At 35.6% G+C, this 26,816-nt stretch overlaps 1 protein-coding gene across 1 annotated transcript in view; it reads right to left on the minus strand.

Moving 5' to 3' along the window:
* Nucleotides 1-26,816, minus strand: part of LOC126767715 (uncharacterized) — a 195,450-nt gene that overhangs the window by 14,367 nt on the left and 154,267 nt on the right. The window contains 6 exon segments of the mRNA XM_050485261.1: nt 118-685; nt 760-858; nt 923-1,376; nt 1,491-2,104; nt 2,164-2,440; nt 2,509-3,134. Coding sequence (XP_050341218.1) covers nt 118-685; nt 760-858; nt 923-1,376; nt 1,491-2,104; nt 2,164-2,440; nt 2,509-3,134 — 2,638 coding nt within the window.

Consider the following 26,816-nt stretch of genomic DNA (forward strand, 5'->3'; position numbering starts at 1 on the left):
GTAACACTGATAATTTTATATAAGTATCCCTCACTCGGTTCCCAACGTTTCCTGCTGGGTGTTACAAACTTCATGGCATACTTAATATATTCCATTAAGATAATTCCACGTACTTACCAGCAAAATAGGCTGCTGCTTTGCTGCCCGGTAAAGGTATTTTGCTTGGCTTGCTGCCCATACCAACTTTTTTCCCACGCGCCACACTGTCAAACGGACTTATGCCACCGACGCTTGCGCTCATCAGTCTGCTTGCCGTCGTCTGTGTGTCGCCACTCTCATGCAACTCGTGATCATGTGCCGATTCGGTGCTACTACTATGCTGTTGTAGTTCGTCCATCGGCAGGTGAACCATGGCCTTCATGCTGGGCGTGGATATTTGTGTAACCTGTGGTGCGGGCATTTGACCGACAGTTGTTGTCATTGGCATTGTAGTGGTGGTGTTTGAAATTGGTGTTGCCGAACGCAAGTCGCTATAATGTAATGTATCACTAGCGCCGCTGCCGATGCCACGCCGACTCAACATCAGCGTGGTGGAAGCTGATGAACGATTGGTTTCATAATCATTTTGAGAGTGTAAGTAGGAATTAGTTGGCGCGCCACTGTTGGGCGTGACAGAGTGTATGCGCGACTCCAGCACGCGCAATTGCGCCTTAGTGCCCTCCAACTCGATGTTCTTCTCCTCTAACTGCGGGTAATAAACGATAAATATGTACTTGCATATTTTCTGTACAAATTTGAGTAAATTTAAAATGTGCTTACCTGAAAACGCAGATCCTCTACATCATCCTTTGATTTGTCCAGTCTTTTGGCTAAATGTGTTTTTGACTTGGTAGCCGAGTCGAGCTTTTGCATCAGTACCTGTTTGGAGCAGAGAATATTAACAATATAATTTGCCTCTCTTGAAATTTAAACGTTAACACACCTGATTTTGCACGGTCAGCGTCAGTAGATGCCGCTGCAGCTCGACTACGCTCGTTTCCAATAGTATAGCGGCAAAGCGTTTCGAATCGATCAAGCGACTTTTGCTGTAGCGCCCGCCCGGTGTGCTCACAACGCCATCCAGACGGCCCAATTGCTGCTGCTCACTCTGCTCGGTTTGCTGCTTTTTACTATCACTGCTTGCGCTTTGATGGAATGCAATGTGTATGTCCTCGGGCGGCGCTGTATGTAGCGGACGCTGATTGTGTTGCTGCTGTTCGATCACCACCACTGGCTGGAATGTATGTTGACGCCGACTTTGTGCGCTCGTTAGTGTGCTAGTGTTGGTGACAGCAGCAGTACCAGCCTCTAGAAATTGTGCCGAAGCAGCGCTGCCAGTGGAGAGCACCGTAGTAGCGGAGGATAAGAAGTTGCGTTGACTCGAATAATCGGATTGACTAGAAAGTAAAATATTATGGAAATCACTAATTTCAAATATCTAAAGGTAAAGCCCTTATTCAGCTAGTGCGCCGCGTTTCATCATTATTTTCGCATCTCTTAGCATAACCTACCTTGAAGAACTCTTACTCTGGAACTGCTGTGAGGGTTGCTGTTGCTGTAGCTGTAACTGCTGCACGCGCGCGCTTAAATCAAGCTTTTGCGCCATCGCCAACTTCAACTGCTCCTCGAGATCCTTTTTCACGCTGATTAGCTCCTCCACTTGATCATTCATTTTGGCCGCTTTAATGCGTCCGGTTAAAGTTTCCGCTTCCATTTCGGCCAGCTTATCGAGCAGACGATCGCGTTCCTTACGCAACTGCTTGATATCCTCCTTATTGAGGCGTTCCACATGTTCGCGGAAGGTTTTCGGCGTGAGACCGGCACCATTTACAGTAATGTTACTGCTGCCGCTACTACTGGACTTTGCCAACACCGAAGAACTGCGTGTCGCACCTGCAGACAATTCGCTTGCAGCAACAACTGTTGTTGTCGACTCATCCGCTGGATTAATATTGTTGTTGGTGCTAATATTGCTGCTGGCGCCGCGCAAATTCTGGCGCTCATACTGCTGCAGCTGATCCATTTCTTCGCGTAAACGATTCGATTTGCGATGTATCACATCGAGCAAATTGAGCAGCTCGTCATCAGATTCGTGGCAGGAGAGGCGGTTCAGTGCAGTGGGGCCCTAAAATTTTTAACCAACAAAATAAAAATTGCATTTTATTACTAAATACAACAACTCACCGTCATAGCACCATTTGTGGACGAAGCACTATGTCCCTCCTTAGATGAACTTGTCTCCGTGGAGAAACCGGAATCCTGCACAACACTGCCGTTGTTATTCTCTCCGCTCTTTGGCTCTTTTTTACCGCTATGTGAATTACTGCGGCTACGCGTCAGCGACGATGAGGATAATTCACCGGCTGCAACGGCCGCAGCAGTGGCGCCGCTGGCTGCCGGTATGGACGGTTCTTTATGCGAAACTTTGCGCTTCAGGCGTATGCCAGGCTCCCACTCGCGTCTGCGCAAAACCGAAAACCAATTAATAAAACAATTTGTATTTATTTATGTACTTCACCCACTACTCACCTTGATACTAACGACGCATTCGACATGCCGCCGCTGCCGCTACCACTACCACCGGCAAGTGTATGTACGCCAGTCGCTGAAGCGCTACTCAATGCAGCGCCACCGCTTGCGTTCGTTGTGGACGAACCAGTCGCTGATGACATAGAAGCCATTTTATGCTTGAGATCCGGAAAGGTTTCGATGACCAGATCGCGAAATTCCAACAGCGCGCCAACTTCATGCTGCAGCTCCTGCAGCGACTTGGTCTGCTCGCTCTGTATGTGATGATGGCTGCTGCTATGATGCAGCGGATAATTATTGCTGTACGGTGTTACGGCATGGTGGCCAACCAAATTCAGATGTGGGTGATGCGCATGCAAGTTAGCGAGTTGCTGTTGATAGGAACCGACAACGGCGGTGACTGTTGGTGTGCTGCCGCTCATTACAGCGGCCGCTGTGCTGCTATTGCCGTTAGACAAGATGTGATGATGTGCAACGCCAAGGCCGAGTGTGCCGATGCCACTGCTATTACTGCTACTGCCGCCATTCATAATGGGCAGACAGTCCATGGCGCTAATAATTGCGGTTGTTGTTGGAAAGCCGCTATTGTTCGTGGGGCAAAGCGCAAGGTCATAGGAGTCGTTATTCTGTAAGTGAAGAAGAAAAACGGGTTTAGTAAGTGTTAGCATTTAAATGCACGAAATTGCAAATTCATAGGTAAGTTGTTGTGTGTTTTTATTCTCATCAGTGGTATTGAGAAAAATACATATATTTTTAAAGAGTTGCCATTTGTATGTAAATTAAAAAATAACATTAAAATAAAAAATAAATTGGAAATAAATATTTCAGTTTATTCTTTATAGAAATTTTGATAATAATATGTGACCTGGTCTACGAAAAGGGAGCTAACGTGCGAAAACTAGTTTTCTGGGAAAAGCTGTTAAAAATAATCGTCAGTTTCTCGTTATCTCATTAATTGTTCTCCTTTTTTTTGACACCTAAGCCCCCATTCCGTAGACCTGGTCACATATATATTTTGTAGTGTTGCCATAAAATTTTATAAATTTTACAAATTTGGTAATAAATACCAAATTGCAAATTAATATACATACATATGTATGTATGTATGTACATGTACGTTTATTCCCATTAACCAACCTATTGAGAAAATTAATTTTTTATGGAGTTGCCATATGAAGTTAAACGAAAAAAATTTCAGAAATAAATTGTAAATATATGTACATATGTATGTATATCGAAAATAAATACCTGTATGCTGGGTACAATAACTGTCATTGAAAATATATAATATTTAGAGTTGCCACTGAATGTAAGTTTGAAATTTTTAAGATTGAAAATAAATTCAAAATACATAAATGGGTTTTTCAGAAGAGGTTTTGAAGAAAAATTATAAGGTTGCCATCTGTTTTAAAATGCTGGGCACAACAGGGTCTCTTGGAATACATAATTTTTAGAGTTGCCACTGAATATAAATTTGAATATTTAAGACAAAAAATAAATTGGAAACAAATGAGTTTTTCACTAGAGGTTTTGAGGAAACTTTTATAGGGTTGCCATCTCTATTTAAATTTAAAAAATTTTGAAGATAAGTACGATAATGGAAATAAATATGCCTATTTATTCTCACTAACCGCCTCATTCAGAAAAATACTTTTTTATAGAGTTGCCATATTACATTACAAAAAAAAAAAATCGATAGAAAATAAATTGGGAAAATATTGGAAATGTGTACATATGTATGTATGTATGTATGTACATAAAACTACATATGGCAAAAAATTATAATTTTATAGTGTTGCCATCTGTTCTTAAATTTAAAAAATTTGGATGCTAAGTACAAAAATGGAATTAAACATATATAGTATATATAAAATCATACTCAGAAACATAACTTTCTATAGAGTTGCCACCTATGTATTGCTAATTGGAAATAATTTATTTTTGAACATACATATTACTAAAATAAAAATAAATGATATTAATTTGCAATGCGTGTTTTCTAAAAAAAAGTATTTTACAAAACATAAAAATGTAGTTGCCACTTAATTTGAAACAAAAAATTAATAAATAATTGAAATTTAGTAGGCAGTGGAAACAGCAGTGAAACTGCGTGCTAAACAGCACATCTTTAAAAATTTCAAAGAAAAAAAATATTTTAAAATATTACCACATTAACTTTTTATCTACACAGTCATATCTTTGTGGCAATGGAAGACGACCATGTTTGGTCTGCAATTTTCTGCCGATAATTAATGAACGTTTCTTTGCTTTTGTCAACATAAACGCCACCCACGTATGTAATTATTGTTTTTTTTTTATTATTTTTTGGTCATAAACTGCCAAACGCTCACGACAATGCTCGCAACTAGCTAGTGCTTGCAAAAGAGCCAGCCAGCCAGCCAGTCAGCCGGGCAGCAAATAGACAAAGGTAATGTGAGCGTGCTGCTTGGCTTTGGACTAAGAATGAGTAATTGGCAATTGATACAACAACACATACACATACTTAACATACACACTTGCATGTTTGTGCATGTATGCGGCAATGTCAGTGGGTGTTGCCAGCAAATTTGCCAGTAATTGGCACTGCCACCTTAATTGCAGTCAATAACCAACCAAATGAGTGGCCAACAAAGTGCCAGGCATTACTCAAGTATGTGCTAACATTCTTACATATTTATATATTCTTGTTGCTAATGAGAAAATAAGCTTTGGTACGAAGAAAAAAGCGCGTCGACTTCACCAATAATTCTATACGTGTCGGTATGTATGTCAAAGTTGCCATAAATAATATTGGAAGTTGTTGTTTGGAAGCATTTACGGTGCTTTTGCTAAAAAATGTATGTGTATGTGTATGTATATTTGTATAAATGTATGTGTTGATTATATATTACATATAAACTTTCTAATTAAAAGTAAATTTAATGCCAAGCCGCTTATGTTTGTGTGCTTGTAATGGCGGCGCGAGGAGATGGTGTGGTCAGCGGCTACCATTGCTACTCTCACTTTCAATTAACCCACTCAACAAAGCTAAAGCCAAAGCCGATCAACACAATTCACTTGCGCAATTACGGCGCGCTAATGAAAATTAAAACCGCCTTACTGAGAAATATTGGAAAAATCATGAAGAAAAACGGTGGAATGCATAAGCGGTGGCATTTGAGTGGAAGTGGCAGCTGAACGGAATTGATGCAAATACATGCATAAGTACATATGTACATACAAATATATTTCTATAAGTTCATGACTTATTAGGCAAACATCAAATCCACCAAATACTAGCGTTAAAAGTTTCCCAGAGAGAGGTAGAAAAAATTTTGATTAAATAAGGAAAAGTTTAATTATATGGCAGAGGAAATATTATGAAGTTAATTGAACAAAACAAAACTCAAACTCACAAACAAAAAAATAAAATAAAATAAAAAAATAAAATAAAATAAAAAAATAAAGAAAACGCCAAAAAATGTTAACTTCGGCTGCAAAGCTATAATACCCTTCACAGCTGCATATCTTATTAAATAAAAGGGTGTAAAAAGTTCTTTATCTTGATTCGAATCGGTCAGTTTGTATGGCAGTTATGTGTTATAGTGATTCGATCTGTACGATTTCTTCGTAGACTGTACTGTTGCCTAGTATAATAATCCGTGCCAAATTTCCTGAAGATATCTTGTGCATAAAAAAGGTTTTTCGTAAAAGAACTTCATTTGGGTCCTTCAGTTTGTATGGTAGCTGTGTGTGCTCTCGTAGTATGATATCGAAAGTTCCAAAAAAAATTGTAAATTTCAATATACATATTTCGAATCTATGTTATTTTAAAAACCAATAACTAAATTTTGTGAAAACACGATTCATCCTCATCGTAGTGGTAGTAAGACAATAAATAAAACAAAAAACAAAAATAAAATGAAAAAAAAAACAAAAAAAAAAATAAAATGAAACAAAAAACATAAAATTTTACACATTAATTGAATCTAAAGGGGAAGTCCAGCGAGTATTATGTTTTCAATTACCTACGTTGTAAACTATTGTCCAGCAGTTGAATCACAAATATATTTTCATGATGCTCCAAACAGAAGAGGTAACGTCTGCTAAATTCTTCGATTGTTTTCTTTACAGTGCACAACTTCAGAACATCAGATCATCGGTGGAGAACATCGTTTCTCACGTAGAAAGGAGCACCCACTATGGTGCGTAGAACTTTATTTTGAAAGGCTTGAATTACTTTTAAATTTGAGTTTGCTACACTGTCCCAGATTTAAATGACAGACATCCAGATCTGTCTATAAGTATTACCTTATAAATTAGCAAATTATTCTTCATACTGAGGTGGGATCTCGGCCTAAGCAGCCAGTGTAGCTGCGCTAACTTTAATCTTAGTTGAGTTCTTTTAACTACTGTGTACAAATAGAGAGGTGAATTTTGTCCATTTCAACTACTTCAAAGTAATCCCCTCCCGCTGCAATACACTTATGCCAACGAATTTTCCAATCATCATACATAGCACTTGGAAAAATTCTCCGTCATGATGGCCATCAGAGCCTTCTTCGATTCAGCTTTTATATCCTCAATTGAGTCAAAACGGTGTCCTCGGAGTGATCATGCGAATTTGCTGAATCGCCAGAAGTTACACGAAGGTAAATCAGGCGAATGCGGTGGTTGCGGCACGATATTAGCTCAAAATGTGGCGAAATGATCACGAATAACTAATGCAGTATGAGATGGTGCATTATCGGACTTATTTGTTCTATAAATTGAGATATATGTAGTAAAAATCGAAGAATTCACCTTTAGAGCCTCACATAATTTGACTGCCTCTGTCTACTTGCATCAAGCAAACAACAGAGTCTTCCAATTTTCGATATAAAAAACCAAATATGGTCAGCAAAGATCATTTAATTTAATCATTACTTTTAATATCTTGAAATACGAAACTTGTCTATTAAATACACAAAGCCTCCCATGAAGGTACTAAACAAAAATGAGGTGCTTTGAGTCCGATTAATAATTTAATTTAAATTTTCACTTGGAATTTCCCACACAAAAAACAAAAATTAAATAATATATTTCAAAATTATTCACTAATAAACTTGAAATATGCTTTAGCCGCTTATTTTTTATGTTCCACAAACAATTTTACATAAAATAATGAAATAAGTTATGTCCAAGTCTTTAAATAAACTATTATTTTCGCCATCACTGTAAGTGCTTGTGTTTGTTAGTGCAATGCAACAGCAACAGCTGATGACAATGCAGCCACTCCCTTTCACTGACACACATGATGTAACGGTAATATAAAAATGTTCATTACTCATACGTCCTGTAGACCAAGGGGCGTTGTTGTTCGCACATGAAATGGCAAAATTAATTTTATAACTACTCACGATTTTCTCAAACACATCAGCGAGACTAACTAACTAGCACACGCTTGAGATAAGAAAAAAAGAAATATTTTCAATTTTCCATGAAGTTAATTATGAGCGCCGGTAGTGTGAAGAATATAGTGCCGTTAAGGCGGAGAAATTCACAGAAATCAATTTGAACGCAGGCGCTGCAGTTGAATAAAGGTGCGTAAGCAGATGGAGGTCAAATTTAATAGAAAAAAGAAGGATAAAGGAGAGTAAAAATAAGAGTACACAAAAACTGCTGTCATATTCCAGGATAAGTGCGTGTTCTGAAATAACTTGGGATTCACCAAAAACACAAGGACGAACTGAGACTGCACATTGGAGAGAGGAGATTTGGCTGCGTGTATATACGCGAAGTAACCCCTTTTAAATTATGCACACGTTATTTTCTCGGACCACTATATCATTTAATCAGCGAAAAATGGATTTCGATCGGTGCTCTATAGATCCAGATCGGACAACTATATCACATATCTCCCATACAGCCGATTATTCAAACTTCGCCTTAAAAATTGCTGACTCGGAACCGGTTTTAGACCCATAGTCTCCTAGGCAAAATTTTTCAGAATGATCCGTAGAAACCTCAAATGGTCAAAATTAAAAGATGAACGTGGCCCCACCCACTTTTAGACGAAATCACATGTCTCGAGATCCGCCCGACCGATTTCAAAGAAACTTGGTACGTGACATTCTTCAGACATGCTTATGTTACGGTGTGAAAATGGGCGAAATCGGACATCTACAGCCACGCCTACTTTCCAATATAATACAATTAAAAATTCCACTTGAAACTTGCCAATATATAAATCAAGAATGAATTAATATATCAGGATAAAATTTTGCACGAAAGGTATATTTGAGATCTGCGACTTTTTGACTAAAAATAGCGTAAATCGAACACAAACTGTTCAAGCCCCTAAGTACTGAATATGTGGACCCAGTGCTTATAGTTGATTTTTTTCGGTCAATTTGTGAGATAATTAATTGAAATTCAGAGAGAATCCTTTTCTGATAGTAGCATCTCTGTATGCTACAAATTTCTTGAATCAGGTCAATACTTCCCTTTGCCCCCATACATATGTATATCTAATATAAAGATTGATGAACTGCCGGGTGACTTTATATCATATTTCGGCCAATAGGTGAGTGATCTTAATAAAATTTAGAGAGCGTGTTTTTCTTATAACGGTGCACATTTTTTGGTGAGAATGAATAAAATTGGGTGAAAACTCGCCCTAGACTCCATATAACTAACAGTCCTAATGCACCTGAAGGTGCCTCCCTAGCTTTAATCCTTGCAAGTTGCAAGAGTATGAAATGTTCGATTATACCCGAACTTAACTCTTCCTTACTTGTTCCGAATTTATTTTTATATTCGCATTAATTCAATTAAATTACTGTCATCTTCGTTTTGACTCTGTTTGAGTACTTGCATATATTTGAGTTAGAATCTTCTGTAACAAAATAGCATCTGACAGCAACAACATGATTATCAGTTTTAAAACAATATGAAAGATTTGGTGAATACTTGAATATAAAGGAATAATCTTTTGCTAATACATATATATTGGGTAGTCGAAAAAGTCTTTTCGTATTTCTAATCAAACTTTAACATATTTTTTTATATTTCTACTAATAAATAAATAAACAAATATGTGCTGTTTTGGTCGACCACTTTTTGCCATTTTTCCGCTAGAGACATTATTCCATCAGTGCAAAACTTTCATCAGTGTAAATCGAAATTTCGAAATTTCCAGAACGGAAACGAGCAAACCATTGTTGTGCTACACGAACTGATACAGCATCGTCTCCGTAAACTTCACATATTTCATTGGCGGATTAGGTGGCATTCTTCCCTTTTTTATACAATAATTTCAAAATATAGCGAATTTCTTCATTAAATATAGCGAATTTCTTCATTATTTTCACTCACTTTTGAACAGTTGTAACTTTTTTCAACTTCCCCGAATTTAATTTTGTTTTGGATATATGAAGTTTAACATCTCACCTTTCCAACACTGTATGGTATGACATAATGTGATTGGTAGCACTAGAGATATATTACTGCAACCACATCTATTGACAAAATACGAAAATACTTTTTTGACTACCCATTATTTGGGTTAGGATCTTTTGTCAAAAAATAACATTTGACAGCAACAACAAGATTATCAGTTTTAAAACAATATGAACGATTTTGTGTATACTTGAATATAAAGGTATAATCTTTTGCTAATACATACATACAAATACCTTTCTTAGATTATATCACTTCATTTTACTTATACTAGTTATTTGTTCGATTCGCACTTTCGGAAGTTTTGGTCGAATCGAAGATAGCTAAAACAGAGTAAAATGGATTGATAAAGACCCCAACAACAATGTAATAGTTGATAACCACTACTTTTTTATTTTATTTCTTTATGCCAGACCCCAGACTTAGCTGGCACTACCGTATAGCTTGGCAAGCATCATTCGGAACGCGCTTCATTTACATAAATGTTGATCAGCAAGCATTAACTTTTTATTGCCATATAGTTAATATACATACATAAATACATACATATTTATTGTTATTTGCATTTTTGCGGTTTTCATATTTAATTACAACACTCACATTGACTACCAGAAAACGAGAAACATTTTGTTCAACACATTTGCACGCACATACATACACATATATGTATATGTACGTATGTATGTGGCCACAGAAAAGCGTAATTATGAATATGTAAATTGACAAAGATGATATAAAAAGTGTTCCAGTTTATTTATTTCGTTTTTTTTTTGTTGAACTGCGCGACGTTGGGCCTGCTTGATTGGCTGGTTACTTGAGTTGTTCAACTGTTGACCCGATATGTCAGTTTGTCAGCAAAAGCCGCTTACCTCAGCCGCAATTTACAAATGTAATGTGATATTTGATTCAATCGGTTACCGGGTTATTATAGGATCGAGTATATTTTTTTTGTTTGCATGTGCCTATGTATGGTTGGTTATATTTGTGTTTATATATAGTGCTGATATGACAGTTGCATAAGCCACAAGGCAGAGAGCGAGAGGGGCGTTGCAATAATAAGCCAACAAAAAAGTAAGAATTGTGACTGGTTTGTGGCAGATCGCCGGGCCTCAGCAAGCGAACACTTAAAAGCTTTACTTTTCAAATATATGAACATATATGCGTGTATGTGTGCAACTAAATGTGTTTACATTTGTTTTTGTTTACTAGTTGCTTTCATAATACACATTTTTGACAAATGATATGTTTCATGTGCACTCTAGATTATATAAATGCATGTACATATATGTACATACATACATATGTACACCTATTGACCAATGATAATTGACAGCCCGCTTCGCGCTCGGCCAGCTAGCTTGTCGGCTATTGCCGGGTAGCGAAGCATTAATCATGCAAAACGAGGCTAAATTGTACGCTCGATTGCTGTTGTTGGTAGTTGAATTAAAAATAGTGTTTTTGTTGCTTTTTTTGTTTATAAATTTCACATTTTAGTAGCTTGTAATTAAAACAAAATTGCTAAACTCGAACTTTGCAAATCCAAAAGCGAAGTAGTTATTAAAACGAAATTGCAAAATTAATGCACCGTTAGGATTTTTACTTCAAACTTCGATTTTGTTATTTGCAATCAGTTCTGTTTTATTTTTATTTATCGTTTATTGGTATTATTAATATTGACGTTATTTATATGATAAAGCTGTTAGTGTGTGCATGTGTTTGTAGAGCTTTTCGCATTGCCACTTGTTTGATCGATATCCCAACACATTCATTTATATGAATATATGGTAGAAATAAATATGAAATATTTGTTATATGCAGGTATTAAAGTAGTATATATGTATGTATGTATATACGTACATATAAATGTTTACTAGATTTTTCATATCTAATAAATGCAAATAAATTATTATGAAAGTTTAGACTAGATATAGAAAAGGATAGGAGGTGTTAACTTTCTCCTCAGTGCAATACGATTCCATGTGTGGATTGAAGAAACAACAAGTAAGTGATACACAAACCACACACAACACACAATTTGCAGCTTAAATAGCGGGTTGTTTTTCATAAGTATTTACAGTAGATAATTCCTATAACAATCTACACACATACATATGTATCTTCGGCCAAATGTTAAAAAGAAAAGAAAAATAGTTAACTTCGGCAGACTGAAACTTTAATACCCTCCACAGGTGCATTTTTCATAGCATAAAAGAGTATAAAAAGAACTTTATCTTAATTTTATTCGATCAGTTTGTATGACAGCTATACGCTATAGTAGTGCGATCTAAACAATTTATTCACAGAATGTAGAGAGGCCTTGGCTAAGAATCCATGCCAAATTGCATGAGGAGAACTCGTCCAATAAAAAAAGTTTTCCATAGGGGGACTTGAGTTTGATCGAACAGTTTGTATGGCAGCTATATACTATAGTTCTCCGATCTGAACAATTCTTTCAAAGATTGTTTCGCTAAATTTCACAAAGATATCTTGACAAATAAAAAGGTTTCCCATAGCAGAACTTTGACTTTGATCGGTCAGTTTCATCGATCCGTTTTCATAGCAATTATATTCTCTAGTGGTTCCAACTGAACAATTTGTTCGAAGGTTATGGCGCTGTTTAGGAAAATATTCTTGCCAAATTTCGTAAAGCTATCTGGTCCCATAAAAAGATTTCCATACAGGGACTTTAGTTTGATCGAGCAGTTTGTATATAAGACAAAATGTTTGATGAAAAAATCGACTCAGCTCGGTTCACTAATCATTTCTATACACACTGCATCTACCGATAGGGAGGACGTGATTTTGAAAGCTCGTAGACTCGCGTCAAACTTTGTCAGTGTGTCCAGTAGGTTTGTTATTTCATCATGTCACGATTCACTTTGGTACAACGCATGGAAATTGCTCAAGATTTTTATTACGCAAATTCACGTTATCCGGAAAATATGAAAAATCACCTTCTCACATGAGACCCATTTCTGGCTTAATAGCTTCGCCAACAAACAAAATTGTCGCTTTTGGGGTGAGTCAAATCCTCGTGTGGTCAGAAAACCCAATTGCATGCCTAAAAATTGAAATTTGTTGCAGATTGTAGTATGGCGACATGTCTAGACATTAAGCGGATGATCTGCCTCTTGTTTAGGTCTAAGCATGGACACATTGCGTGCAAAGATTGGTAACTTGTTAATTTCGAGAAACAGTCCAGTCGATTGGCCACTGAATTCATGCGATTTAATACCTATAGATTATTTTCTTGAGGGTATATTAAACCAAAGATTTACGCCATTCAACCAGCAACGCTCGAAGATCTCGAAGACAACAATCAGCGCAATTATAGCCGAAATTCCAGCCAAAATGTTGCACCGGTTCATCAAAAATGAATGAACGGGTGGAGGTATGCAAACGGAGACATGGTGGCCGGCCTTTTAGGCGACATTTTTCTCAAATAACAAATGTTTATCTATTTTAATAGACTCTGTACATTGACATAGCCCTCGCCGCTTAATTTTTGGTGTTATAACTTCGTGTCAAACTTAATACTCTTCTCGGATTATAATTGATGATTTTTAGTCGGATAAAATTACATATATTTAAAATAAATAATATAAACCAAAAAACTGGTAGATCATTGTAAATAATATATAAAAAGTAATTAAATAAATACCAAGTAGTTTTACTATCTTCATATTTTCATCTAAATTAATTTTTCCATAATTGTCGACTTTTTTTTGAAAATAAATTTATTTGAAAAACTGTTTTTTTTTTTTGAAAATGTAAATGAAATGAAAAAAAAATTGTTTTGAATCTTTTTTTGAAATTTTTTTTCTAATTTTTTCGAAAATTTTTTCTAATATTTTTGAATTTTTTATTTTCAAAAAAAATTGACAATTTTTATTTTGAAAAAAAAAAAATGATATTTTTATTTTGAAAAAAAAAATATGACATTTTTTAATTTGAAATTTTTTTTATTTGAAAATTTGCACAATGTTGAAAAATAGTTTTTTTTTTTTTTTTTGAAAATGTAAATGAAATGAAAAAAATTGTTTTAAATCTTTTTTTTTGAAACTTTTTTTTCCTAATTTTTTCGAAAACTTTTTCCAATATTTTTTTGAGTTTTTTATTTTGAAAAAAAAATTGACATTTTTTATTTTGAAAAAAAAAAAAAAAATTATAACATTTTTTATTTTGAAAAAAAAAAGATATTTTTTATTTTGAATTTTTTTTTATTTTAAAATTTGCACAATATTTGTCGGGTGCAAAGAAATTATTTTGCTACCAATAAAGAAACACAAAAATCCTGAATCGATTTCGTTGCCAATAGAATTTCATACCGTCGAAGAAATTAAATTTTCTTCACTTTCGTGCGTGTTTTATATTTTATCTCAACTTCCTTCTATTACTATATATGTATATTTAATTAATTTTTTAATAAAAATTGTTCACACTAAATTCTTATCGAATTCAGAATCACCACAGCTTATTTTATCACCTTGTTTTTTTTTTTTTGCATGACAATTTGGTATGGATATTTCTCCTTTTGGCGCACTGATCCGTCATGCGAGGTTTAATTTTTAGCACCAATAACAAATATAACACACAATATCAGCTGATACAACACAAAAAACACATGAATATACATACATACATATATGCCTGTGTATTTATGAATAAAACTGTATATGGAGAGCGCACGCATACTGACACAGATTGATGATTTAATTTCAGTCTCGAAGATATTTGTCATTGACAACGCTTCAATGCTCGCTAGGTATGGGACTTTCCAAGCCGTGGTGTCGCCGATTTGCTTTCAGTACGTGCTGTCGTCACATTCGAGTAAGCAAAAACAAAATCACCGTCAAGTCATATTAAGCGTAAAAGCCAACTACTATTATAACAAAAACAAAAACGTACATTTCGAAACCGTCTTAATTAGGTGGCAAAAATACGCGCAAATCCGTCAGTGCCAACTAATAAATTTTCATACGAACGTGTTTATACGCAGGCGCACTTGAGTTAGCAGACGCGCACCGAGTGATACTCAATTGAACGAGTGCGAGTAGTGATTGCCAGTCACTCGCTGCGAAAAAACGTTTACATTGGAGAGGAACTGAGTGGCCGAGCGCACATGACTGGCTGATTCATTGTGTCATTGATCTCACACATGATATTGCGAGTTTGACAGCTGTGTCTTAATTTTTACAAAGACTTTGCGTAAATATTTTTTTTTATGATTAATTAGCGATAATACATTTTTGGGGATGCCACTTGATAGAACTTGAGGAAAATCGTGATTAAAAATACATTAATCCATTAATTGGGAATTTTGGGTATTTGAAAGTTTTCAATCATATTGAGATACTTTCAATTTTCAGAATTTTTGAAGTGGTTATATCTACTTGTAATCGGACCTACTAGTGTTGTAATCTGAAAACTCACAACTTTATCGTAAAGTTTGAGATTTTTGATGGTATGCATGCTGCTTAGAACATTTTGACATATGCGTGCTATTTGTGTTGTTTACAGTAACCTAAAATATTCTTCTAGACCAGAAAATGAATTTAATTGCAAACACTTTTGGGCAATTACTTTTTAAAATTTTTTACATTTGGCTTTTTGACTATTCTCCGAAAAATTGAGCTTGGGCTGGCAAAAAGTTTCGAAGGTATGTATGTATTTGTAGAAATTTTTTGACTCAGGTTGTCCCAAAACTTTAAACGCGTTTTTCTCGATATGCTGTTTTCGGAGTCGGTCTTAGCGGCTTTCATTATTACTGAAATATCTTCATTATTAACCCACGTTGTTCTATCGTGAACGCTCCATTTTTTCTAAGCCTAAGTAAAGCCCAAACATGAACGAAATCGGTGGTAAAAATAATTTTCGAAAATATTTTGAACCCAATTATGGAAAAACTCAAAAAGTAGACGACAAAAGCCAGAAAGAGGGAGGAATCACGTGACATGTAAAAATGAGAATAAACCTATTTCTTTCCATTTTGAGATGAAACCACTCAGTCTAAGAGAAGCTAAAAAATGTTTGTTTAAAAAGGGATTAGATATATCTCTCAATACAATACGGGACAGATTTCAAGGATATGGCAGCTCTGTAATCAAACTACTACTTTCAAATACACAAACTGGAAAAAGGTTTCTTTGGGTGCAGGAAAGCATCAACCGTGATTGGGACAATGTTGTATTCACAGTTGACTTAAATTTTGTATTGTTCAATACGCTTGAGACGTGCTCCGACAAGCATTTATTGAAAAGAGTTTTAAGCACCATCAAAAGATTCATGTTTAGGAATGTTTCTCTGCTCATGAATTTGGCGTGCTCATGTGCTGAATAGAAAACCCAAACACCGTTAAAATAATAAAGTTGTATAAGAAGAGTTTACAGAAGCAGCTAAAATGCTTTAAGACAAAAATAACCATGATTGTATATTGCAAATTGAAGCATGAAAACCATATTGTTACTTTAGATTGGCCGTTACAGTCACCAGACGCCAATCCAATAGAAAACGTTTGGGCTTCAAAAAAACCAAAATATCAAGAAAACTTTTAACATCAACAAAAGTTCCATTCGGCTACTCCAACAAAGCTGGAAGACGTTTAAGGGGGGAGCCTGGTTTAGAGGCTTCAAAATATCGATTTTTTTGAAGATTTTTTGGGAAGGAACGAAATAAGTGATTAAATCAAAATTTCTAGGGTTTATGGTTATATATTTAAACATCACTCACAAATTTTTTTGGATACGAAATCTTTGATATTCCGTCTTTGGGAAGCAATATCGGAAACATAAAATTCAAAGAGAGTCATATTTTTTAATAATTTCTCTTCTAGTTAAACTAAAAAAAATTCCAAAAAAGGTGTAAAATTTTAGAAAATTTTTAAAAAATGAAAAAAAAAAATGGTTTTTAGACTAAAAAAATGTTACTTTATGTTCAAACTTGACTTTTCTTAGTTTTAGTTTAACTAGAAGATATTTTAATGCCAAAGATAATAAACTTTGCCCCAATTCCATACGACGTTTAGTTTTTTTTCTATCCTGCCCGCCAATTAAAAAAAATCGTAAAAATGAAAAACCGAGAAATCGCGCGTCAAAGTTTTCGCTTTCTGCCCAATCACTCATACATATATCTGCTAGACGCTCGGTCACTATTTTCTTTCTAGCTTCGAAAATATTTCAAATTCCCATCTAAAATTTTGGGTACATACTCTTAGATTATTTTTAAAAAGATTTAAGCAAAAAAAACATCGATTTTTTGAAGCTTCTAAATCAGGCTCTCCCCTTAATGTGGCATATGCAAGTAGCCATCCAAGATGTCAGGCTATAATACTAGACAATGCAGGAGATTGGAGCAAGTACTGAATAAACGTTTGATATAACAAAACAATTTGTTTTTTTATAATTAAAAAATTTTTGCTAACAACTTCACTTTAGAAATCGAAAGCTTTATTTTTTGAACGCACTGTATGGTTAAATTATTAAAATTTCCCCTCAATTTAGTCCGTAATGTATTACGAATAAAATGTATAATGCTAAGCGCCGATTAAAGTGACTGCTTGCATTTATTTTGACAAAATGAACACTATGCTTTTTCGCATTAGCACACAGCCAAATTAGTGAATAGTTTATATATTTATCTATTATATACATAAGTATACTTAGCTAAGCGTACAAGTCACTCAATTCTACCGAAAAAGCATGTTAAGGCTACAATGAAGCCCTTGAAGTGTACTCAGCGAAGCACAAGCATACACATTTATACCTACTCGCACAGTAAATATGTATGTGCGTTGTATAATCAAAAAGTATTGTAATTTAAAACGTGCTTTGGGAAATTAAAGCGGCTGTGGTTTTGACTAAGTAACTAAGTACTTATACTAGCAGAAAACTAAGCAGCTACGACATAATTAGAAAAAATTAAAAAAATATATGTGTGTATTAAATGTATTAAACTATTATGTAATTTTTACTCAAGAGTCTACTTGAAGAGTAAAGCTATAAAACCCATAAAGGAATTCATACTCATTAACCAAACTAACCCAGTCTATTAACTAAGAATTAACTAGTTTTTTTAACTAGGCAAGAAAATAATAATATTAACAAGTAAGGAAGGGCTAAGTTCGGGTGTCACCGAACATTTTATACTCTCGCATGATAAAGTGATAATCGAGATTTCATTATCCGTCATTTACATATTTTTCAAATACCGTATTCTTGTAAAGTTTTATTCCGCTATCATCATTGGTTCCTAATGTATATACTCGTATTATACAGAAAAGGCATCAGATGGAATTCAAAATAGCGTTATATTGGAAGAAGCCGTGGTTGTGAACCGATTTCACATGTTATCAGGGTGTTAAGATAATATTATATACCGAATTTCATTGAAATCGATAGAGTAGTTCCTGAGATATGGTTTTTGGTCCATAAATGGGTGACTCCACGCCCATTTTCAATTTTTAAAAAAAGCCTGGGTGCAGCTTCCTTCTGCAATTTCTTCCGTAAAATTTAGTGTTTCTGACGTTTTTTGTTAGTCCGTTAACGCACTTTTAGTGATTTTCAACATAACCTTTGTATGGGAGGTGGGCGTGGTTATTATCCGATTTCTTCCATTTTTGAACTGTATATGGAAATGCCTGAAGAAAACGACTCTGAAGAGTTTGGTTGACATAGCTATAGTAGTTTCCGTGATATGTACAAAAAACTTAGTAGGGGGCGGGGCCACACCCACTTTTCCAAAAAAATTACGTCCAAATATGCCCCTCCCTAATGCGATCCTTTCTGCCAAATTTCACTTTAATATCTTTATTTATGGCTTAGTTATGACACTTTATAGGTTTTCGGTTTTCGCCATTTTGTGGGCGTGGCAGAGGGCCGATTTTGCCCATCTTCGAACTTAACCTTCCTATGGAGCCAAGAAATACGTGTACCAAGTTTCATCATGATATCTCAATTTTTACTCAAGTTACAGCTTGCACGGACGGACGGACAGACGGACGGACGGACAGACAGACATCCGGATTTCAACTCTACTCGTCACCCTGATCACTTTGGTATATATAACCCTATATCTGACTCTTTTAGTTTTAGGACTTACAAACTACCGTTATGTGAACAAAACTATGTATAATACTCTCCTTAGCAACTTTGTTGCGAGAGTATAAAAATCCTTTTAATTACATTTGAGTTCAGATAAGAATAATAAATACTGCATAATTATGTAAATAAGAAAAACACATGATACAGGTCGATTCAGATTGATACGAACAGAAGTTAACGGCGGTTCCCACCAGCTATCACCAACGCTAACCATTATATATTATTTTACATAAATCTGAGAAATGCACAAATAAATATGTAATGAGCGGCAAGAGTAAACAAATACATAAAACTATAACAATTCTTGACAAATAAGTATAAATAAATTTCCATAGCCAAAGCTAAAGAAGCTACGTGTAGGTGGAATGGCATGGCACAACATAATGAAGAAAAAAGAAAAAAAACAATATTTTTCTTCAAAGCAGTGACAGTAAAATAAGTATTTGCATATATGTTTGTATATATGTATGTATGCGGGTGTTGCAACAGCCGAGCAACAATCAATAACTGTCAACATTAGTTTTGTTGGCGTGTAACGCTAGTAAATTGGAAAAGCAGCCGCGCCTGACACTGACGTGAGGCGGCTGACACGCCACTGCACCTTGTAATAGTTGTGATTTACAGGTATGCCGCTATGTTTGGCATACACACACATATTTACATACGAAACATACCGTTGTTTGTAAACATAAAATACTACAAATCGCCATACAAGCCGACGAGCAGAGTTTGATCGATTTTTATGAAGCGAAATGCAAAGATTTCGAGTGAAAAAACAACAAAAGCGCCATGACAGTCACTGGAAACAAAAAAAAGTGGGATAAAAAGAAAAGTAAAACACGGAAAATGTAGCTGAACTGAAAATCATGACGCACACACATACACATATGTAAGTAAGTATGTGTGCACTCGGAAGAGAAATGCAAATTTCACCCGATTTTGCTAAATAGGCTTTCACACGCGTTCAACGAAGCGGGCGCGCTTCGGCTGCCAGCGAAGACATGGCGTCGCAGCAACAAAGTGTCGGCCCACAACAACCCAATACTTGTACAAACAATGCAATTGGAAAACCATTTTATGCACAACCACTGCTACAACAACAACAACAGCGCCATAATAAATGCATCCTTAACCCACATCTGCACCCAGCTCAGCGTGCAACACATTCGCTTGATTGCCAAGAAAGCAGAAAGCGCTCCAAACCGAATTGAGAAAAGCCTACACTTGCTTACTGACGTGTAGCCAAAAATACGAGCAGAAATACAGCAATCGGGTTACCTAACAGTACTTTTATTATCATTACCATTTAGTGCAATCACTGACATGCAACAAATCGATATACAGGGTGCTAGCAAGGTGGCGAAAGTGTACGATGAAGATACTTATGTTACTTCCCGGTATAGCTTTGCTGGACGGTAATATAGCAAAACTGGATATTTTTGGTATTCATATATACAGACCTGCATGAAACGAGGCAGGAACCTGATCGCCAGAATGTGAAATCTAGAAGTCTATATAAAACAAGCTATAAATCTTTCCCGACCGCTTCAGCCTAACACAATCGGCGTGTACTGATAAAGTGAGAACCAAGTGGGGGGCCAGGTAGGTAGGTAAGTAGAGTGGCTGTCTAATGACGCACTTAGTACTTTGAGGCTCGTTGCAATACCATCTGGGCTAAAGTCTTCTCAGTGGAATGTCTACTCTCTCAGGTAACCCATGTTTCTGATGAAGTTTATTGATGCGAATTTTTTTTTCTGTACAACCTCCGAGACGTCGTCATGAAACACTCAACCGATAGTTGCAATTATTTCCCTAAACAGAGCTTCGCATTTGTATAGAGGAGGTTTTATAGTCTCTTCGCCTTCTACCTCCGGCTTCTACAATAATCATTGTATAGCGTCCCCAGTCTGCTGGCATATCGCTCAATTAGACAGCACTCCTATTATAGTTCGTATATCATTTCTTTAAAATTTTAATACTCGAGTAGTTTATGTGTTCTGCCTAGTTCGTCTGCTTCACAGTTACCCCAGATCTCGTTATGTTCTGGAACCCATTGCAGGTTTATCGTGAAAGAAGATGCAAGATCCAGTAAGGGATCAAGGAATATTTCATTCACTTTAACGAAACCCTAAGAGTCTTTAGGGATTTCAAAACCTCCTGGTTAATTGCATATACTTATATAAATAAATTCATTGTCATGAGTACACTTCTCGTCGGAACAAGAAGATTTTCATTAATAGCTGTGATATCCGCTAGGAAGATACTGCAGTGGTCTGGTAGACGAAATGCGATTTTGCTGTCTTCTCTGGAGGGAATGGCAATACCGGGAGTTATAAGCACCACAAAGCAATATGCTTTCCATAGAAGCATACTAAATATTAGTAGTCGGGGACTATAAGACGCAACTGAAAAATCTGATGATCTCCATAATACATATGGGATCGGAATTCTCACGAGCAAGCATGTTCAAAGAGACCTGTTTACGGTACTCTTTTTGAAAAAAAAAAAAATCAACTTCATCGCGACGAGTCGAGCAAGAACGTGTTTCATACCCAAAATATCCACCAAAGTCATTCGAACGGACTCATGAGAGTTTTCAAGCTCTCTTGCTATCTCTCTAACACTTGCCTAATGATTCAAGCGCCATATCGTTCACTTTTTTAATATTTTCCTTAGTTGCAGAGGTCGAAGATCGTCCCTTGTTCCAGGTCTTCAACGATCTCTCGACCGTCTTTGAAGGCTTTGTACCACGCCTTGTTGTATTTCTGATAAAACTGAATTACTGTAACCCTATTCCAACATTCGCAACGATTCCGCACACGTAAATTGGTTAGAAAAAAGGATAAATTAAACTTCGTTTGCATCAGTAAATATCTTTTCGGAACACCCTGTCACTTGCAGTATATCTGCTGTTCTCAGCAATTTCAGTCAGGAAAAAAGACCGAAATCTAAAGAAAATATGGTAATCGTTCTCAAACTCTACTACCCACCTGCCTAGCGCACCTACAGCCGTTACTTATACCTACACGAGCATAAACGAAATTTGCAAAATGGCTTGCCGTCGAAGTTTCGTTTGTTTGTTCGATTATTTTAATTAAAATTGCAAACATATTGTGACATGCAAAAGAAAAAACCCATTAACTGCAAGCAAAACATCAAGATTTATGGCTGTAGAGGCACAAACAAATATATACATAAGTACTAGTGTGTGTACAAATCAGCATAAAATTGCAACTTTGTGATGAATAATAACCAAATAATTTAGGAAAAATATTTTGTTTGGTTTATTCTATCCGAAATATGCAAAGCGCTTAACGGTAAATGAAAAAAGCTTAAAGTCCAAACGATGCCTTTCAATGATTTCCTTATTGTTTATGCAATTTATATAATTAATTTGTTTAAAGGCAATTATTTGCAAATATTAGGCAACCGAGAGTTAACACAAACAATATTTTTTAAATATTTTTTCCCCCTGTTTTGTGTTTTTTACTGTGACAAATGTCATCTGTAAGTGTTGACGCTGAGTAAGTATTAATTTGTTTACATAATTGAGCTGACACGTTACATAATTTCAGACCTTTACACAGAGGAGGCTACAGAAAGGCATAAATACGCTTATTAGCTACAGTAAAAAGCGGAAATAAATTATGATTTGATTATTTGATGATAATATGATAAAAATTATGTAATGCATACTTAAAATTTAATTTTTCCGCTGGAAAAGCATGTCGAAGATCAGATTCGTCATATGTTTTGTATTATTTTGTATTACTTCTCAAAATTGTGTTCGTATTGTTACCCTTTTCCAGACCCCACGTTCAGCCAAACACATTGGATAAGTTATTGTTTAAAAAGTTTACTATAAATGGCACTCTTATTATTATTGATGGTTCCAGAGTTAACATAATTCTACCTTTTTCTACGCTCAGAAGGTATATATACAAGTCAAAATAAATAAGGTATTGTTTTAATAGTGGAAGTACGAATAGTTGTCTATCATCATATTACGCGGATAGCTCAATGGTTTGTTTCCACGTTGATTCTTTAACTTGTTGGTTCAACTATTTATATTATTATGCCTTTTTCTTTTCTCAGGTTTAATCAAACACATTCAAAAAGGTATTATTCAAATGTTGGAGAAGAGGAGTTTATGGCAATCAAAGTATTACAGAGTATAGATCAATGGTTTACATATTGATTCTCAAAACGAAATCACAATTTGAGACGGTCTTCACTGCATTTAGAGATTTATATAATAGCTATTTTTGACATTAAACAATTCATATCGTTTAATATTTGTTAACAGAAAACAGTGTGATGTCGTATTTTGATCCAAGTAGAGGTGCTTTCTTCAATAGCCTTTTTTGACAGATCACACGTGAGTCGTGTCAAGCTGTCAAATTATTTTTGTTCAGTATTGTTTGTCATTTCACCATAGAAAGACCGAACAACATTTACAAATCGTTCCAAAAATCTCCTTCTGTATGTAATGTATTTCACGTGCTTCGATCAAATTATGGTCCACATAATCGGCTTACTGAGCGTATTAACTATTCGTAACATTATCAGCCATAGTGAGAGATAATATTCGACTGCGTGGTGAACGTGGTCTCACCACGTGGTGAAGAAAATATAGCAGCCATAGTAGAGAGTGTAGACGGAGACCGTGGAGAGTCGATTTGGCGCCGTTCACAGCAACTTGGACTGACGTATGGAACGACTTGGCGCATTTTACATGGAGATCTTAAGTTGAAAGACTAAAAAATACAGCTTGTACAAAAATTGGAGCCACTCGAACTTCCCAAACGACATCGATTCGCTCTGTGGGCTCTTGAGTAGTTCCAAGAAGCACAATTAGCGCATTTGGGACAAAGAGTAACCTGTAGAGATTCAAGAGCTGCCACTTTATCCAGAAAAAAAATGGTTCAAAAATTATGTCGGTGAGAAAGTAACCGTCAATGGCGACCATTATCGCGCCACGGTAACCGACTATTTGGTGTCTGCAATTGAAGCTCGTGATCTCCGCGACATTTGGTTTCAACAAGACGGCGGCACTTCCCACACATCGCATCGATCAATGGATTTATTGAGAGAACCCTACGGTGAGCAAATAGTTTAAACTGTTGGACGATCGATTGGCCACCAAGATCGTGTGATATCATACCGTTAGACTTTTTCCTGTGGGGATATGTAAAGTTTTAAGTCCGTGCGGACAATCCCCCTTCGATTCAGGCCTTGAAGCAAACTATTACGCTTGTCAGTTACCAGTCGAAATGCTCGAACGAGTCATCGAAAATTGGACTCTACGGATGGGCCATCTGAGACGTGGCCGCGGCCAACATTTGAAAGATATAATCTTGAAAAATATATGCCAAATAATGTTCTTTCGAATGATAATAAACATTTTCCATTAGATTTGAAGCTTCTGTGTTTTTTCTTTAAAAAAGTAGGGAACTTCGAAATGGATCACTCTTTACAATTGACTGTGGCAAATTCTAGGTTTAGCGACATAAACATAACATCTAGACCCTTGGATCTATATATCCGAATCACATTGCTTCAATAGCTCCCAAAACGATACTGGAATTTATCAGTATACTGGGCCAATGTGATTCGTTGTGAGAGATGAAGTGCACAATAGACCGTAGGGCGCGGTGGTTATTATTAAGCGCAATTTATTTATAGACTATGAATCTTTAAACAGACCTTTTATTTTTAACATGAACTATAATAACAAAATGGTCGATTTAAGAATGAAAATACACAAGACTGTTACAAATGGTCAAAGAGATATCTGGAATAATAGTCGATAACATCATACTGTGATTTCCATAACGAAAATGAGCCCAATTTTATACCTATCAAGGACTGTGGATTTGACAGAATTCCCCAAAGCTACTTGTAAAATGTTTCATACCAATGCTGGATTAGACTAAAATTAATTAATATAATTATGTATATGATAAATTTAATGCAACAATGCTAGTAGTGATTCTCCCGAACTTCGTCGAGGTAATTGCGGAAGTGGGTTGTTGAAAAAAAGTACAAAATTTACACCAATCGATGCAACCGTAATTAATAAGACACGCAGTTTTACAAACAAAAATACACAATGCCAATATTTACAACAACTATGGCGGGGCAATTACTGAAAATGACCATTTGGAAAGAGTACTACTCACTTTGGAGAGCACCTTTTAATTTGCTCAATTAAATGGCACAAATGATGCTTACAACAAACGTGGCACTTGTGTGCAGACAATTACCGCCACAAGCAGTGCTGTTGCTATTGTTGTAGTGCTGATAGTGGTCTGTTAAATAAACAGCAACAATAACAAACAACAACAGCAGCAGTAAATTACATTTTAAGCGCAATTAACGCAATTGCAACACTGGCGAGTGAAACAACAATAACAATAATACAACGGTACGAAGAAAATAAAACAACTATACAGCCAATTGAAGACAAAATTGAAAAATACAAAAAAAAAAATTACAACAAAGAAAACAAAAAAATAAAAAAAATTACAACAAAAAAAATAAAAAAAAATTACAACAAAAAAATAAAAAAAATTACAATAAAAAAAAATAAGCAAATGGCAATAAAGTGCAACTCAACCATGCAAGACCAAAAACAACAATAACAAAAGAAGCTATTATCAAACCAAAAACACTTGACTTCGGTTGCACCGAAGCTATAATATTCAAAAAAGTTTCCATACAAGAAATTGATTCGGATCGGTCCGTTTGTATGGCAGCTATCTGTTATAGTGGTCCGATCTGAATAATATGTGCGGAGATTGTAGTGCTGTCTTGAACAATAATCCCTAACAAATTTCCGGCAGATATCTTCTCAAATAAGAAAGTTTTTCAAACAGCGACTTAATTTGTATCGCAGCTATAAGCTATAGTAGTCTGATCTCTACAATTTTTTCGTAGACTATACCGTTGCCTTGGAGAATAATTCACATCAAATTTCGAGAAGAACTCTCGTCAAATAAGAAAGTTTTTCATACAAAGATTGGATTTTGATCGATCAATTTGTATGGCAGCTATATGCTATAGTGGTCCGATCTGTACAATTTCTTAGTAGACTGTACCGTTGCCTTGGAGAATAATTCACATCAAATTTCGAGAAGACATCTCGTCAAATAAGAAAGTTTTTCAGATCAGTTTGTATGGCAGCTACATATATGGTATAGTGGCCCGATACCGGCAGTTCCGGTAAATGAGGCGCTTCTAGAGAAAAAAGACCATATGCAAAATTTCAAATTGATAATGCAAAAACTTAGGACTAGTTTGCATATATGTATGTGTTATATAATATCCGAAATTAACTTTTAGGAGTTGCAAACTGCGTGTCATATTCAATGTATGCTGTTCAGGGTATAAAAATCAACAAAAGTTGAAATAATATAGCACAGTGTAGCAAAATAATTTCAATACATTTTGTGCAGTAATTTTGAGCGCTCGAATGATTTGTCTAAAGTCGGTGCTTGATGGCTAAATGAGAGCTAAATGTTTTTGTGGCCAAAATGACTAGTCTGTTGCACGCTTAACATTGGCTCGAGTCGCGGACTACACTTCACTTCATTTGGCTACATTGTTGTTTCGACAGGCTGATTGCTATTTTTGAGCTGTAATTGTAATTTGGCCTGTGTCTGCCTGTCTGTCTGTCTATTTGGACGCTTTAATTGAATTACAAAATTTACGCCACTGCAATAATTGTTGTTATTATTTGTGTTGTTGCACTTGTTGTTGGCGCAAAACTGCGCTTACCATTAGCCAACT

Source organism: Bactrocera neohumeralis, chromosome 2, assembly GCF_024586455.1.
Source record: "Bactrocera neohumeralis isolate Rockhampton chromosome 2, APGP_CSIRO_Bneo_wtdbg2-racon-allhic-juicebox.fasta_v2, whole genome shotgun sequence".
Taxonomy (NCBI): Eukaryota; Metazoa; Arthropoda; class Insecta; order Diptera; family Tephritidae; genus Bactrocera; species Bactrocera neohumeralis.